General features: G+C 41.8%; 7 protein-coding genes across 7 annotated transcripts; 2 read left to right on the top strand and 5 right to left on the bottom strand.

Annotated features, from left to right (window-relative positions):
* Positions 1-81: 81 nt before the first annotated feature.
* Positions 82-1,701, bottom strand: SRP40 (jun-like transcription factor; the record flags this gene model as incomplete). The annotated part of the gene is made up of 5 exons (XM_064831852.1): positions 82-925; positions 981-1,203; positions 1,258-1,462; positions 1,520-1,588; positions 1,645-1,701. 5 exons carry the CDS (start codon positions 1,699-1,701, stop codon positions 82-84), a joined length of 1,398 nt encoding a protein of 465 aa, XP_064678132.1.
* Positions 1,702-2,019: 318 nt separating this feature from the next.
* On the top strand, positions 2,020-2,340 carry SPT23_4 (SPT3 Dosage dependent suppressor of Ty-induced promoter mutations-like protein; the record flags this gene model as incomplete). The annotated part of the gene is made up of 1 exon (XM_064831853.1): positions 2,020-2,340. The coding sequence occupies one exon, from the start codon at positions 2,020-2,022 to the stop codon at positions 2,338-2,340; it is 321 nt and encodes a 106-aa protein (XP_064678133.1).
* A 331-nt stretch (positions 2,341-2,671) lies between these two features.
* ATC70_012683 (uncharacterized protein) lies at positions 2,672-4,226 on the bottom strand (the record flags this gene model as incomplete). The annotated part of the gene is made up of 3 exons (XM_064831854.1): positions 2,672-3,593; positions 3,647-3,873; positions 3,951-4,226. 3 exons carry the CDS (start codon positions 4,224-4,226, stop codon positions 2,672-2,674), a joined length of 1,425 nt encoding a protein of 474 aa, XP_064678134.1.
* Positions 4,227-4,264: 38 nt separating this feature from the next.
* Positions 4,265-4,543, bottom strand: RIB2_1 (DRAP deaminase; the record flags this gene model as incomplete). The annotated part of the gene is made up of 1 exon (XM_064831855.1): positions 4,265-4,543. The coding sequence occupies one exon, from the start codon at positions 4,541-4,543 to the stop codon at positions 4,265-4,267; it is 279 nt and encodes a 92-aa protein (XP_064678135.1).
* Positions 4,544-8,466: 3,923 nt separating this feature from the next.
* Positions 8,467-8,844, top strand: ATC70_012685 (uncharacterized protein; the record flags this gene model as incomplete). Its single annotated transcript, XM_064831856.1, has 1 exon — positions 8,467-8,844. The coding sequence occupies one exon, from the start codon at positions 8,467-8,469 to the stop codon at positions 8,842-8,844; it is 378 nt and encodes a 125-aa protein (XP_064678136.1).
* A 1,011-nt stretch (positions 8,845-9,855) lies between these two features.
* Positions 9,856-11,697, bottom strand: SCS2_6 (phosphatidylinositol-binding protein scs2; the record flags this gene model as incomplete). The annotated part of the gene is made up of 4 exons (XM_064831857.1): positions 9,856-10,985; positions 11,043-11,183; positions 11,240-11,408; positions 11,458-11,697. The coding sequence occupies 4 exons, from the start codon at positions 11,695-11,697 to the stop codon at positions 9,856-9,858; spliced, it is 1,680 nt and encodes a 559-aa protein (XP_064678137.1).
* Positions 11,698-12,798: 1,101 nt separating this feature from the next.
* Positions 12,799-15,507, bottom strand: ATC70_012687 (uncharacterized protein; the record flags this gene model as incomplete). Its single annotated transcript, XM_064831858.1, has 4 exons — positions 12,799-14,310; positions 14,371-15,234; positions 15,298-15,403; positions 15,464-15,507. 4 exons carry the CDS (start codon positions 15,505-15,507, stop codon positions 12,799-12,801), a joined length of 2,526 nt encoding a protein of 841 aa, XP_064678138.1.
* Between the last annotated feature and the right edge of the window lie 405 nt (positions 15,508-15,912).

Consider the following 15,912-nt stretch of genomic DNA (forward strand, 5'->3'; position numbering starts at 1 on the left):
TTTTTTTACTCATATCATTGTTCTCTGTCATAGCCTACTCATTAAAACTACATTACATTTCTTATTATTGTATTTGCCAAGTTAATCTACGTCTTCCTCATGACTATCTTGACTCTCCTCCTCTTCTTCTTCTTCTTCATTGGTATCCACAATCAATGTAGCACTAGGCCACAATCCCTTTTCATCTATGATTTTTTTACTTGGATCAGGGAGATAGACAGTCTTTGGAAACGGTGAGTGCATGGTAAACTTGTATTGGTGCACATAGTTCTCGGGCAAAGACACAGGCACATCGCTGACAATACTGTCCATATGAGAATACGCTTCAATGTACTCGTACAGAGACGCCAATGTATCATCGCCACTGAATTGTCGAATCACACGATCGCCGTTGGATAATCGAAAGCTGATCCGAGTTGCCTTTTGATCCGGTGTAATATCTCGTTTCAACGCATGCTGGCAAAGGTACTGAATGTATTGTCGACGCTTACGAGCCAATGTCTCCTTGGCTTGTTTGGCCTTGAGAGCAGCGTCCTTCTTTTTCTGTAGTAACTCTTGCTTTCGTTGATCTGCATTCAAACTCTCTCTGTAAGCTTGATCCTGCTCTTGTCGCAATCGACGTTCTGTCTCTCGTTGTGCTCTTTCCGCACGCAAATGATCGAGCGAATGGCCAATACGTGCAATGACACTATCGAAACGACGCATAATGGACGATGCTGACAGAGGGCCCTCCATGCGATCAACCACAGACATTTTGGAGGTGCCGTTGGTTTGTTGTAGAGCAATGATTGCCAGAAATGGGTATGTTGTTGCTTGGAGTGTGTTGCTTACTTGATATGCCTCTGTATATCGCACATTGCCAGCCCAACAAATGACTTGCTTCTGGTGCAAAAAATCCAACAGCTCTACATCTGTCAATGTCTCTCTAGATATGTGTGAATAGATGTTGTCTCAGTCAATCTGTTCAGTGGAATACCAACCGACAAAATGCATTGTTATCGTCATGCTCCTCGCTACATAAAATCACCAGCATGTATTTCAATTCCTTTTTGGCCGCTTTCAATGCCTGTGTGTATCCTCCCTCGCTGAAAAATTCTGGGTGTGTTGTGCCATAGGTTGATTCGAAATCACGCAAGAATCTATCAGCTTCTGTTCGAGCATCTCGTCGGGGTCCTGTGATGGAAGGTCGATATAGCAGGCGAGCTAAGAACGGGATGATGAGCCACTATAAAACACAGCAATTGGCATTCATCTTACCTGTGAAATGAAACAGACTTCCAATAATACGCCATGCCAAGCTAAATGGCCACATGAATATCCACAAAAGCCGTTTATTCGAGGAACTGGCATTTGTGCCTGCATTATTGCCTAGCAATGCTGAAGTGGAGGAAAGGGAATCTTGCTCATGATGGGCTGCGTAGCTTCTGGAATCCGTATTTTGATAAGAGTTTTGTTCAGCAAGCTAGCATTGCTATGTATATCAGCGTAGGCTCCTTCCTCAGCGTGTCTAGGTACTCACCTCAATGTCCCAATTGTTCTCTCTTAAAATGCGAATAGATGTTGTGATGTCTTCTGAATATGTTCTGCTCTTTTCATACGCAACTTATTAGCCAATGTCAGAGGTTTACGAGACATCTCACCTACTTGGTATTGCTCTAAAACGCTTCTTTGATGATCAGTTAAACTATTCAAAGCGTCCATAATGAATACACATGAAGGAGGGAAAGCCCATTGAAACGGCCCTTGAATACGTTGCTTGTTTGTACACTGCTGGTCCAATGTGGTTCGGCGGCTCTCCCGTCTATGCCTGATATACTAGCACCGCCACCGAAATCTGAAATAAAATCAGATTCAAAATGATGAAAAGCATTTTTCTGTATCTTCCGAGCGTTTCGTATCTCAAAGGAGTTAAATCGTTACTTACGCAAGTTTATCATCAAAGTAAGTTGACAAAGACATCCACTCAATGGATGGATCAATGGGTAGATGGATGGATGGATTAACCAACAAATCTATAGAATGAAGTATCTCGCTGCCTATCTTCTTCTCAACGCCGGTGGTAAGGCCAACCCTGCTGCTGCTGATATCAAGTCTCTTTTGAGCTCTGTTGGTATTGAATCCGAGGAGGAACGTGTTTCCTCTTTGATCTCTGCTCTCGCCGAGAAGAATGTTGAGGAACTCATTGCTGAGGGTAAGGAGAAGATGTCCTCTGTCCCTACTGGTGGTGCTGTTGCCGCTTCCGGTGCTGCTGCCGCTTCCACTGATGCCCCTGCTGCTGAAGAGAAGGAAGAGGAGAAGGAAGAATCTGATGACGATATGGGTTTCGGTCTCTTTGATTAAATTGCTTCAATCTAAAAGATTTGAATGTTTATTATCACCTCGTAATAATAAAATGTCCAACCCCCCATACAGTATTTTATACTTCATCCAAATCAATCTGTCCTGTTTTTGTTGCCATTGATGTGTAATCAGAAGAGCTTTGAGCGGTCAGGAGAGGTAGGAAATTTAACGAGGAGAGTGGTATCAGAACATCAAATGGACAGCCAGTGGTGAGTTGTTTTGATGTTTATTAGTGTTCTGAGAAAGATTGATGTATACTATGTATATATGAGAAAGAGGTGGGAGATTATTGTGTAAATTGTATATGAGAGATCAAAAAAATAGTATGGATCTAGATGTTATTGTTCAATTGCCATTTTTCACGGGATAAGCTATATTGTTGCTGCTGTCCTAATTGTGTTGATTGAGAAGAATGAGGTTGACTCATGACTTGCGCCTGTGCCTGATTCATGGCTTGCTGTTGAGCATGAGCTTGATTCATAGCTTGTTGTTGTTGTTGTTGCAAATGCAGTAAGTGAGGTGGAGGTGTTTGTTGCATCATTTGCTGTCTCTGAAGAGCAGCAGCTTCAATAAACTGTTGATGGTGCTGCTGCTGTTGTTGCTGTTGCTGCTGCTGCTGCTGCTGTTGTTGTTGTTGTTGTTGTTGTTGCTGATGGACATGCTCTTGATGGTAACGTAACCCATTCGCAGTTCTATAGGCTTTCTTACAACCAGGCGCTTGGCATTGATAAGGTTTAGCGTTGGCAGTATCACCCTCAGCTGTTAGGTTACCATGCCCCGACGACCCTTTGGCTTCACGTAGATGATATTGCAGCCCATTGATGTTCTTGTATCGCTTTGGACAGTTTGGCATAGCACATCGATAGGGCTTGAAAACCTCCTCTGCATTGGGATGAGCGCTTTTCATATGATAAAATAACCCATTGGATGCTGAAAAAGTAGCAAAGCATCCAACCACACCACACCCATATGCTTCAATCTCACCATTGCTGTTGAACAGATTGGCTGATTGTTGTGTTGTTTGCTGCGGTTGATGCTGCTGCTGCTGCTGCTGCTGCTGCTGCTGCAATTGTTGTCTTTGTTGTGGATTTTGAGGATAAGGTGCTGATGTGGACATGACTCGACTACCACGGTCGTCTCTCATGTTGGTAGGCATAGTTCGATATTGCATCAAGACGGTTGGATCTGCATGTTGTTGTTGACCTAACTGTGCTGTAGACGTTGTTAAGGGTGGTGGTGGTATCATGGGAGATCTATCGCTGTCATGTCAATATCAAACCTTAAACATCTAGCCTCTCTACAATACCTCTTATTTTTCTCTGCCATCCACTTCTCCTGCTGCTGTGATTGCTGATGATGCGCTCCATTACTTGCCTTCATGTGAGGGGATGGCGAATTCAAAGGCGGCAAAGTAGGCAGATCGCTCCCGTTATTCGTCCCTGTGGCGTTAGTATGTACCATCCGGCTGATGTCGACTGCATTACTTCCGTTGCTGTTGTAGTTTGGCTGTGTCAAGCCTGCCACGATATCTTGCTGCGATAGATGGTGTCAAAAAGTTAAATTTCTATACTACGCGTTTACCGGATGCTTGCGCACTGCCATATACTTACAGAATGGAAGTGGTTACTGTTAGTGTACGATCCCTGTTGTTGAAGTTGAGCCGTGGGCGAAGCAACAGGAGAGCTCGTGTTTCTGTATGCTGTTGCATTTGCATTCGTGGCCACGGCAGGGCTGCCAGCGTTTGCTTGGTTGTTGCGAAAGGCATTTCTCTGGCTAGGCGAGGACTGACCAGCGCCTGCATTAGGTGGTCCATTTGATGATCTGATAGAGCTGTAAGGATACTGCTGTGCTAACAAAGATGTGCTTTTGGGCTTGTTGAAAGCCATATGAGGCGATGCATTATTGCTGTCCGTGGATGATTCATTCAGATTCTTTGGAGTGGCACTAGGACTATCGCCAGATTGACCAGAAACGTAATTGTGGAAATTCGGAAGGCTCGCGCCACGAGTATGATCAGATGTAGGTGGGTAAGAAGATTGACTGTATGGATATGGCTGTTGTTGTTGTTGTTGTTGTTGCTGTTTAGGTTGCTGTTGCTGCTGTTGATGAAGGCCTTGGTTTTGAGCTGATTGTCCGTTGGATGGCCCTTGTTGCTGTTGTTGTTGCTGTTGTTGTTGTTGTTGTTGTCGTTCTCCTTGGCCATGTTGACCATAACCATATACTTGCTGATACTATGAAGTCAAGGAGAAGATGAGTAAATTCGAGATGGAATTCCTCCAAAAAAAAAAATAAATTAATTATGCTTTACCATATTTTTTTTTTTTTTTTTTTTCTATATTTGTATGAATAGAAAAAAAAATTGTTTGTGTGTTTTTTTTTTTTTTTTTTTTTTCTTCCCTTCTTTATCCTCCACATTTGATAGGGAGGATTCTTTTTCAGCTGCAATACAGGCCAATGAGAATCTGTTCCAACCAATACAACAGTAATGAACTCATCATACACTGAGACCTGAGACCAACTAGAACTGCGTGTGTGTGTGTGTTTGACCCTCAACCACATCTCTAATGACAACCAAATTGTCAGTTTTCAAATGTCTTTTTTGGTTGCAAATGGCGAATAGGATGGGGAAACTTGCGACATTTGTATATAACACCAGATTTAGGAATCTTGCCTGGATTCAATTTTACGTGCTTGAAAACATTTGATTCATAAACCAGGTATTATGCATGCGGTTTCATTGCAAAACATGGGGACTCGGATGGAGATTGCCTTAAAAATACAGCTTGTTGATATCTTTCAATGTTCTATTATTTCGCTCTGATCATGCCATCGCCAGCGACATCGCAACTTAGTCGGCATTCTGCTTCGTTTCTTGCCTCCTCGATATTTGAGTAGTAAAACACTAATCGTTTGAATTAGCTAAAATTGATGGAAACTTGGCTCCAACCTATATTTTCATCATTTATAAATGTAAAATTGACTCAAAATCACATACAGTGTTAGACAAGGTAACATTTACATTAGGAACCGCAATTTAGTGAGCAATTTATAGCGATAAAAAAGCAGAGATATGAGGATACGTAACCGAATCAAGCGATATGTGTCAGGCTATGTCACATTGCATTTGAGATCGCAATTCCCTTCCTATTCGCTTCAGAAGCATCGATTTTCTTCATAGGAGGGACATTCTGGCCAGACGCCAAAACGATTTAAAACTTCGGTTCGTATTTTCTTTCTGGACTGGCTTGATTTTGTTCAATATCGATTTGATTTTATTTGTTTTGCGAATTCGACTATGAAAATTGTGCTGATCATCCCGTACTTCCTAATGCACCTTTAAAGATCTTTTCAAGGCACATCCAATGGTGCTATTTACGCGAGGAGTTTTGAACAAAGTTATTGAGAAAATTATAGAAATATGAAATTGCTATTTTGGCCAAAAAGTCGAGGTTTTACGTACCAAGGTCTTGCAAACAAGTTTTCAGGGGTTGCTTTGGATCGAGAGAAACATTTTGATTTAATATATAACATAGTAAAAGTGTTCATGTTCGAGGTCAAAAACGCGATCGTTTGATTTTTGATGAAAATCATGAGGTATCCCTCATGGTTTTTGGTCGGTTTTCGACGATCCCAAAAGAGTTGAGCAAAGGTGCCAGAAAGTAAGTCCTAATCGAGAGCAATTGTTTGGTGTTGCTCTGGCAGTATAAAACGGTTTTTAACGCGAGAGATTACGGCCGAAATGCATCTAACTTTAGCTGTGTTTTGCATACATTTGAGCAATAAAAGGTAATATCAGTGTATTGGATATCCCGTGCATAAAATTTTCTCGTTGATCCAGATGGAAAGCATCGCAGAAAAGTCAAATCCGCAGTTTCAATGGCTAGAGAGTAACAAAAAGGCTCGTACACATACTGCCATTCGGCCACCCACTAATTTATTAAATATGCTCTGAAAATGGCAATTCAGTATTCCTCGTCGTGTCTGAATCTGGGTTCGTCAGTTCTGAAATTATTGAGGTCCTTTATACGGTGAACATCGATGCAAAGTTTGATATTGTAAAAAAGCATGCCGGCATTTCCTTGGTTTAACAAAAATATCACAAGCAGATGTTCTTCAGGATCAAGCTCTGGGGATTGCAGTTGGAAGACATGGCGTGAAATGAATACCAATCAGGATTTCAATCTCTAAGCAGCATAATAAAATGGATACAACAAATAGCAGAGCACAACTCCACATCTACAGTCTTAGCAAACCCCTTTGCTTTGTTACTGGGGATCATTTTGATTATTCATTATCTATCATACAGCCAGAAGCCGTTACCAGCAGCAGTGAAGTTTGGGACCCAAATAAATTCCACCAAGACAAGATGGATGAGCATTTTGGAGCGATTGTGGCGAGTAACTGAACGCGAAATGAGCTTGCTTAGATTGACACACAACAGCTTGCATGATTGCTAGGCTTAAAATACAAAAACGGATCAGACAAGATACAAAATGATGATCGCAATGTTCAAAACGTTCATTTTCAGTCCAGCAATGCTACAAGCCTGCATCAAAGCACTGTATAGCCTTAACTTTTAATTCTTTATGCTGTTTTCCTCCTATAACAATTTGCACAAGCCGCCAAAAAGCGTATAAATAAACAATTTGAATGTATCCAGCATAGATTTCTAGCTTCTATCCAAAAAAAAAAGCACAACTCAAAATGCTTTCACCACAAAATATGAGTGTACAAAATCTATACAAGGATTGATAGTTTTGCAAAATACAGATACATCAAGAGATGTATAGTAATACAGATCATTCGCTGTCTACTCCATAGAATATGGCATCACTACCTGTCGCAAGCAATTCCTTTTGGTATGCCATCATGTCCAAGTACTGGTGAGCTTATAGTCAATAAGCACGAATCTTGTTTTCATTGAAGGGCATCCTGCCGTATTCGACATGGAAAACGCAATGTCATGCTTGTATACTCTTCCCCCCCCCCAGACAAACAAGATTGCATATAAAGTCGTAATGCAAATACAATATACTCAAATTACGCCTTGATTTCGTATACATTCACCTCTTCCCAAATATAAGCTTTGCCTTGATAAGAAACAGAAAAATCTCGACTTCTTTCTAGCCATGAATCGACACTCAAAATACCAAATCAAACATGCTCCCCAAGACAGCTCTCATACCGGCTTTCATATGCGTTGCAACTGCATCCAATGTGTACCTTTGACCGAAACCCTACTAGGGTACCGCCTCCAGTAATGCCTATGTTTGCAACGAAAAATATCCTGATGATAGTATATAAGTCCTCAGGCAAACAGAAGGTATTTGACATCACTCTCATACATGTTGCGGGATGTCCAACGCCGCATGGTGTGGACGGTTAAACGACTTGCAATGACTACGGTGCTGATTGAAATATGTTAATAAATACACTGAGAGTCGCGGTCTCTTTTCAAGCAATGCAACGGCCAAATACTGCAAATTGGAACAGTTTGATTGAGAAATCATAGTCTTTTCTACACAAACCTACATGCTATAATCTCAAACGCAGTGCTCACTCTTGCATTAGTTTGTAGTGCTAGCTTGCAAATGCTGATAGCATAATGCACTCATACTTATTTGTACCGCATTTGCAAATGGTAGATTGTAAAACAATGTTATGTAACCCTTGATGTTGCCACACAATGCTCTTGGTTTCTCGGGGATAATTTCAAATTAGCAATTGCTCACGCACCTATACTAGCAACATTGGATAAGTGAGCATCGCATAAGTCTTGTGCAAACTGTGAGAATTTGGCTTCGCTCTATTACGCAAATGATTTGATACTGTAGTCTCATACTATCCAATCATATATATCCCTATAACCAATGACGTGCCTGGATGCTGCAACCTACATATGATCTGCAATCTCGAAAGCTCCGTGTCTTCCATGTTTATATACGCTCACTTTGTAGAAGATGAACGTAAAGTCATGGTGTGCATGCAGTTCGCGCCTTGTTGCGTGTCATCAGGTACTGATCACCCTCCTTGATCAAACAATCTTTGCCATCAGCTTGGGACCACAGGTATATAAATATCTTGGTTTCTGAACAAAATTCAACATTCAAAAACATCAAATCAAACATGCTTATCAAGACTGCTCTCATCTCTGCCTTCGTTTCCGTTGCAACTGCATCTACGTGTCTCTATACCAAACGCTGCTATGGTATCGCCTATGGTGGTGGCTATGTTTGCGGTCAAGAATATCCTGATGGCGGTAGAGCTACTGGTAAAAAGGTAGCCTGTCCTGGCTTTGCTTTGTACGCTCACGAGTGCTGTGGAATCACCAAGGCTGTCACGAAGGAATGCAAGTGGTCTTACTGTGGTGGCTTCACAATTGCAGGTCAAACTACTTGCAATGACAGCTTCGGATCCGGCTGGAAGTACAGTGGTAAATACGAGCCTTCTGACTGTAAATTCACCAATTCAAGAGTCGAATGTTGTAAAGAACAATCATACTAGTGTAGATCCAGTTCTGCTATACATCAATAAAATTTGAACACCCACATTCTGAGACAGAGTGTGCTAATGAAATTATAAACTTTGGCTGTATTCATTGATTATTGAAGTATCAGGAATCGAGAGTCTCCGTCCTTTATGCCATATGTTGTATCAAGATAATCTAAAAGATACAATGTTCAGTGCTGAGATCTGTTCAACTTTACTCAGTTTCAGAAGCTAATGCAGAGAGGAAATCTGTTCATACCTGAGATCTGAAGATTCTGCTGTTGGTAATCACATTTCATCTAGATACATAAAGCAACAGGATTCTGCAAATCCTCAAAATGCAGATATGTGAAGAGGAGACGAGCAGTGGGATCTACAGGTAAGCAAACACAAACAAGGGGTAATCAGAATGTTTACACGCTTTCTTTACTTTACGTGTTTGTAAGGATGGAAGACGACTACTTTGTGGTTTGCTGTTTGTGTGCTGTTTTGTTTAACTAGTCTTTGCTACAAGACAATTGGGATGGGATCCGAATGTACATTGTGATACAATCTCTAGCAAGCTCTGTAACCCAGTGTCTTCTAATGTTTACTCTAAAAACCAGGGTTTATTATTACGCCACTGTGCATGCAATGTTACGCATTATCACTGTACATGTATACATAACTTGTTGAAAATCTACGATGATCATGGTTCTCAAAGCAGCTCTCCTTTCTGCCTTCGATTCCGTTGCAACTGCATTTACGCGTTGATGGACACCTGTTTGATTTGGTACAGCTTACGGCAATGGTTATGCTTGTCACCAGGAACCTCCTCACGGTTTCACACCTTGTGGCAAATCTGGACCTTGTGCCAATGAATTAGGCAAGATGTACGAATGTTGTGGTACGGCCCAGTCTGTTACAAAGGAATGCAAAGGGACTTATTGCGTGTGTATCACTTGTTGGTGTTGCTAAAATGCTCAACTCCCATTTAAACAGATTACTAACGCTATGAATAGTAGCTCTTTTATTGCAAACATGTATTTAGCTCTGTTTGGTCTTTCTTTGTTTTACCAAGCTTCTGCTGCGTATCAACTTCCAAGTGCCAACACAAAAGACGCCGATGGTTGCCACAGAAAGTAATATAGCCACACCAAATAGACACCAAATATCGATATTATGTGCCTTGATGTATGTCATTCGCTTGTCCGCAGTTTCACGATGAGGGAGGCGGCCGTCTTTGCTAGTGTACAGAACCTCTTCGATTATATTTGCACCTCGAAGTATACCGTGATCCGAGTGAATATGGACAAGTGCTTGATAGCGCTGCACATTTCTACCAATATCCTCGCTGTTTGCTACAGTGCAAACCAAATTAGCTGCTTGTTCAGGGTTGAAATAGGGTCGCATGATTGCTCCCAATCCGCTGCTTTCAATAGCATTTGCATTCAAAGGTTGATCGCCATAGAAAGGATACATGATCATTCGCTTGCCTGCATACATTGACTCATACCAAGAGCCCAATCCACCGTGCGAGACAAATAGTGTGGTAGAGGGATGCAAAAGAACCGCAGTTTGAGGTGTCCATTTCTCCATACGCATATGAGGGTACACTTGGTTGAAGATGTCTTGCATCAAGTAGGTCTTACCAGACAATGTCTTGATTTCGCTCGGGAATCTATCCATTGTAGCACCTACAGTTGCCCAAAGAAACCCATCCAATGCACCGCGTTCAATCCCATTCATGACAGCTGTCAAAAGTAACCTGATGTTGTTTGTAGATGGCACGCTGGACTGGCCAAAAGCGACGTAAGCAACCTTCTTGTGAGCATCCAGAAAGCTTTGAAGGTCTGGTGTAAGAGGCTTGTACTTTTTAGGGATGATTGGGCCCACCATCTCTACCATGGGAGACATGGGTCTTGGAGCAGTGAATCCGTACAGGTTGTTGACTAGTTTGAGTGAGTGTTGCCATTTTTTGTAAGGATCTTCTAGTTTAGCGTCGATACCAAGTAGCTTTTTCTGAGCAACCAAACCTCTCATTGTAGGAAGCAGGTGGTAAAAGCCCTTCAAAGGCATTACAAATTTGTTGTTGAAGCGTGTAGCAATGGATTCGTTCTCTGTCGTTGGATTTTTCATAATCATGATATCATTATTGATGTATGGTGCGCTTGATTCTATGTGTTATCTGTTAACAAAGTACTTACATTGTGGTGCTTGAGTATGATACCTACCTTTTGTGTAATCAGCAGTTGCAGTTACAATGAAGGGAAGATTTGAAGCGATTGCTGCTTCTACGCAAGATTCCGCAATGTGATCGCAAATGACCAAATCAATCTGGTTCTCTGCAAAGAAGTTTTTCGCAAATGTAAAATCTAGCATGCTAAGGTTATGGATGCTGTATCTTTTGTAATATTGTTGGAGTACTTGCCTTTAGAAAAGTTGATGAACATGCTATCAAGTAGAGGCTTCATAAACTGAAAGAAGGTAAAGTTGGGATCCTCAAAGACAGTTGTGTCCATTGTTCTCTGGTCAACACTAGGCCCGGTTGGCACAGTTTTGACCAGGGTGAAAGGCTCGCCATATTTAGCATCTTCATCCTATAACGCCAATCAGTATTTCAATAAGCAAGGCAGCAAAGATACTTACAGCTGACAAAAAGTAAAACGTGTGTCCCCTTTGGCCAAGCTCCTGACCGATGCTCAGAACCCAGTTATAGTGAGATGTACCACCCGTTATAGAGAAAAAGGCAATGTTCTTGCGCTGGGCATTTTGAATTGTTGATTTGAGCTCCAGCAACGTCGACTGTGCTTGAGCTGTGGAGGCAGCAAGTATACTGACAGCGCATAAAGCAGCAGAGAATGGCTTTGGTTTAAAAGTAAGTTTCATATGTTAGTGTAAGGGGACATCCAGAAGGTTTGGTTCTTGTGTCCTTTTTATATATTCTGGAGAAATTGGATAATCGAATGCCCCAGACAAAGCAGGCGGAAAAAGCGCAACAACATCCAGGGTCTTTCAGGTACGAGAAATTGCTTTAAAAAGTAAAAGCTCATACGTTTCATGGTGCTAGCTATATGACTCAAATATTTTCGTGTAAAATGCATACCAATATCATTCCACTTCTTCTCTACCGAATACGAGTCTAAAATCAGCAAATGTTGTCATACAATGATCTGAGCCCCATCATGCAAACTGCTCTACGGTCATTGCGGCGACTTAGACCCGATCAACCGCGCATGGCCATCGATACTGCTGATTATAGTACCATCTCAAAAGGACAACATCCATTTATCGGCTAGATATCATGATAAAGTAGATGGCAAACAGCTTTTCCCAGACGATATGACACACTTTATCCGATTCCACGAGATGATGCAAGTGCTTTGACATCAGATCAAAGAATTGATATAAAATTTGATCCGCAGCAATTTTTTTTTCCCTTTCTCTCTTGCTCTCCAAGTGAACTACATTAGAAGCAAACATGCCAAAAGGTAACTATTGACTTTTTAGAATTAACAAACGATCGATTGCATGCCTAAAGTGGAACGCCTAGTAATCTGGATTGTGGTAAGTCGTGATGTAGCTCTATGTTGCATAGCTGCAAACATAGGATACACAAGGTGGGTTGCCATACGTATGGAAATGAGCAGCTCCAAGGAAAGAGAATTGTGCACAATGGCGGGAATAGAGAGAACAGTAGACTGGACAACCTCAAGGCTTTCAAAGAGTGAAGAAGCTGCTCTATCTTGGTAAAGTAGTGTACGGATTTCACAAGTTTGTTCATGTGATATTGAAAGTGTATCACCAAGGTCAATCTATTAGACGCGGTGCACTACCAATGACTTGTAAACCAGTGGTTTGCTATCGGCTGGTATTGTATCATATATTTATTTATACAAAAAGAAGAAAAGAGTAAAAAAAAAAAAAAAAGAGAGAGAGAGAGAAAAACGTCTAAATTAATTATTATAATGCATTTAATGTAAGAATAGGTTACCACATGCCACTTTGCTGTTGTGGCCCTGCATTTTGCTGCTGCTGCTGCTGCTGCTCGTATTGCTGCTGTAATTGTAATTGTGTTTGCTGCTGTTGTGAAGGCTGTGATTGATTCATGTTCATGGCGGACAGTGGCTCATTTGTGTTCTGCGAGGGCTGGTCTTGCTGTTGTTGAGATCTGAAATTCTGGTTGCTGAAATAGCTATTCCACTCATCGATATCAAACGACATGGGCACACCCCAGAAGGCAGTGCCAATGGGATCAAATGGCCTATCACCGCTAGGATAGCTCAATCTAGCATTGTCCCCTCTGTTAGTTGGCGTCGATGCGTAGTTGTTGTTTGGCGGTGTGGTGTTATAGGTGAGTGGTGTAGATTGCGCGCTGGCTGTATTGTTGTTGTTATTGTACGGCGAATCTGTTACACTCTCATTCTTGATGCTCACTGGCATATTATTCGCGTATTGAGTAAGATATTCGGGAAACTTGTGCTCGGTGCCTCGTTGAGCATCGATGGGGTTTCTGAATTCCAGTGGTGATGGTGGTGGTGCGTCGTTGTTGAGTGGTATGATGGGTGAATTTGGCACTGCAATGGATAATGCCTCTGGTGGCTTCAATGCGTCACTAGCAGGCGCTGGCCTGTTGTATCCCTCATCCACATTCTCCAAGTTGATATCCCTCAAACCTGCCAGCTCACCGAGAATATTGCAATGGCGAGCTGATGTAATCCAGGTAGTCTCTACTTCGTCCATGGCACGGATAATCTTGTTGATACTGATCTTTGCTTCAAAGGCAAACATGGCATCGGATGAAAGGGCATCGTTGATAAAGATGATGCCAGCTGTGAACATGAAATAGAGTGCGTAGTTGTTGACATTCTTCAGTCTTCCTTCTGCCATCAAACATTCGACAATATCCAGGATTTTGTTGGCAGCAAATGTACAGATCGATGCTGATGGGAATACAGAAGGCGTACCAGTTTGTGTGGGGCCAGGAATGAATGGTCGATGGAGCAGGATCAAACTGGTGTAAAAGAGCATGTGGATTTGACAGATCTCCAATTTGGGAGCAGGCGCTTTCTCGGCCATGCGAGTATTGGGAGGTCGATACTGCAGACAAGCGGGCAATTTGGCCATCCACTTGTTGAGAGCACGATCAAGCTTGGATATCACTGCATCAGGAGAAGCCATCATAGCAATTTGCTTTCGTCCCTTGACCATGTACAGTTGGCACAGAATCTCGCCTAGAATTTCACATAATTTGATCAGTTGGTGAAAGTCTTCAATAATGGTGGGTTTGTTGTTTTTGTCGTCTTCGTCGACTTCAGAGGGGTAGGGTGTGTCCAGATCACGGGCGTCAATCATGGGTGCTCTTCCATGCATGGCACATGTCAATCGATCCACTACAAAACTGCAGTAAAACACACGCTTCCGCTCTTCTTTTTCAGCATCTGATAGGTTCCAAGTATCACAATTTCTGTTTAAACCTAAATTTTGACACATTCGGAAGGCCTATCGAATCAGAAACTTGTGTCAATATTGTGCAATCTCAAATAGTGTCCACCTACTTACCAAACCACTATACAACCAACCACGGATATTTTTTAAAGCGCCATTTTGATGGCTACTCAGTAGCAACAAGGACTGCACAGTGGATACTCTGAAATCATCCCACTCGAAATCAAGCAAAATCCTGGCTCTCTCCAGAAAAATATCACCTGCAGTATCACGCAGTGCTGGATCAGATCTCACTCTGACGTCAGGTGAGATACGAGATGCCACACAATAGATAGCATTCAACAGCAGGGGTGGAGGAGGTGTTTGATCGGGCTCAAGAGAAGCCAAAAAGGATTTCTTGTGTAGGAGTGGCAATAATGGATAGAAATGAGTGAAATACAAATCGAGCAAATGCTTGGATAAATCAGGAGGAGGCAGCTCGAATGGATCTACGGCTAAGGGATTTGGCAGAACCTTTTGACCGTCAGGACGCTTTGTACGATGATAACCTCTGGAGTTGAAATGGAAGGCACCATTCTGAAAGTTTTTACTACCTCTCAACATGTAAAAGCCGGATGATTTGCCATAGTAGCGCAGCTGACCGCTCTCATCAATAGACAGGTTTCCCAAGGTTTCGTTGGCATTCTCTTCAGTGGAATTGGCTTGCGGCATATGCTCGTCATTATTGTTTGTAATGGAAATAGACGGTGCATCATGTAACACAGCTTCATTGGTGGTATGTAGTTGATCGTCGAGGCCATCCTTGCGAGCAGGACGAGGTCGAACGAGTTCACCGTAAGCAGTTTCTAGAGGAGCGTTCAATTCGGCCAGAATAGCTTGAGAGCGAGGATCATCTTCTTGGATAATGCTGCCCAAGAGAGCTTCCAATCTATGCAATCTTCCTTCAATGGCTTCAATGTAACCTTTGGGAGGTCCTCTCTACACGAATGCACAGCGACTGTCAGGCCATATGATGCCTGCATGGTTGCTATAGCAGCTTACCTTCTTTGTTGATTCCTTGTATGTGCATGGCAGCCCTAATGAAACACAATTACTGCACACAGCCTGAGCGCCATCACATTTGACTTTTTTCCTTCGGCACTGCTCACTATGGAATATCAAATGTTGAGTAAATCAATTGCGACGACAAGGTTCATGCTTATGGTACCATGCTTTGCTGACACGTTGACGTTTGCTATGTTCATCCGGCATTTTCGTATTTCTTGTTTAAATAAATACAAAAAAAAAGAAATATATATATATATATAAAAGAGTATTTTCACAGGAAATGTCAAACAAAAAGAAGAAGAAAGAAAAAAATGATCATCAAACAGAAACACAGATGTATGATACTGGTTAAGACTCAGAAACAGTGTGATTCATGTTTATTTCGTATTTTACACACCATGTCCAATTGGAGCATGTTGATTCAAAGCATTGCTTGGATCAGAATTAATTTATTTGATATACATTTATGCAAAATAGTGAAGGATATATATATATATATATGTACACTGCGAAAAAAAAAGGGAAAACGGTATCTGAGTAATGAAATCCAACATGACAGCAATTGGAAAATCATTGTTGATTTTTCAACATTCGAAACTGTGGATGAAA

Source organism: Mucor velutinosus (assembly GCF_035048745.1).
Source record: "Mucor velutinosus strain NIH1002 chromosome Unknown tig00001569, whole genome shotgun sequence".
NCBI classification, from domain to species: Eukaryota; Fungi; Mucoromycota; class Mucoromycetes; order Mucorales; family Mucoraceae; genus Mucor; species Mucor velutinosus.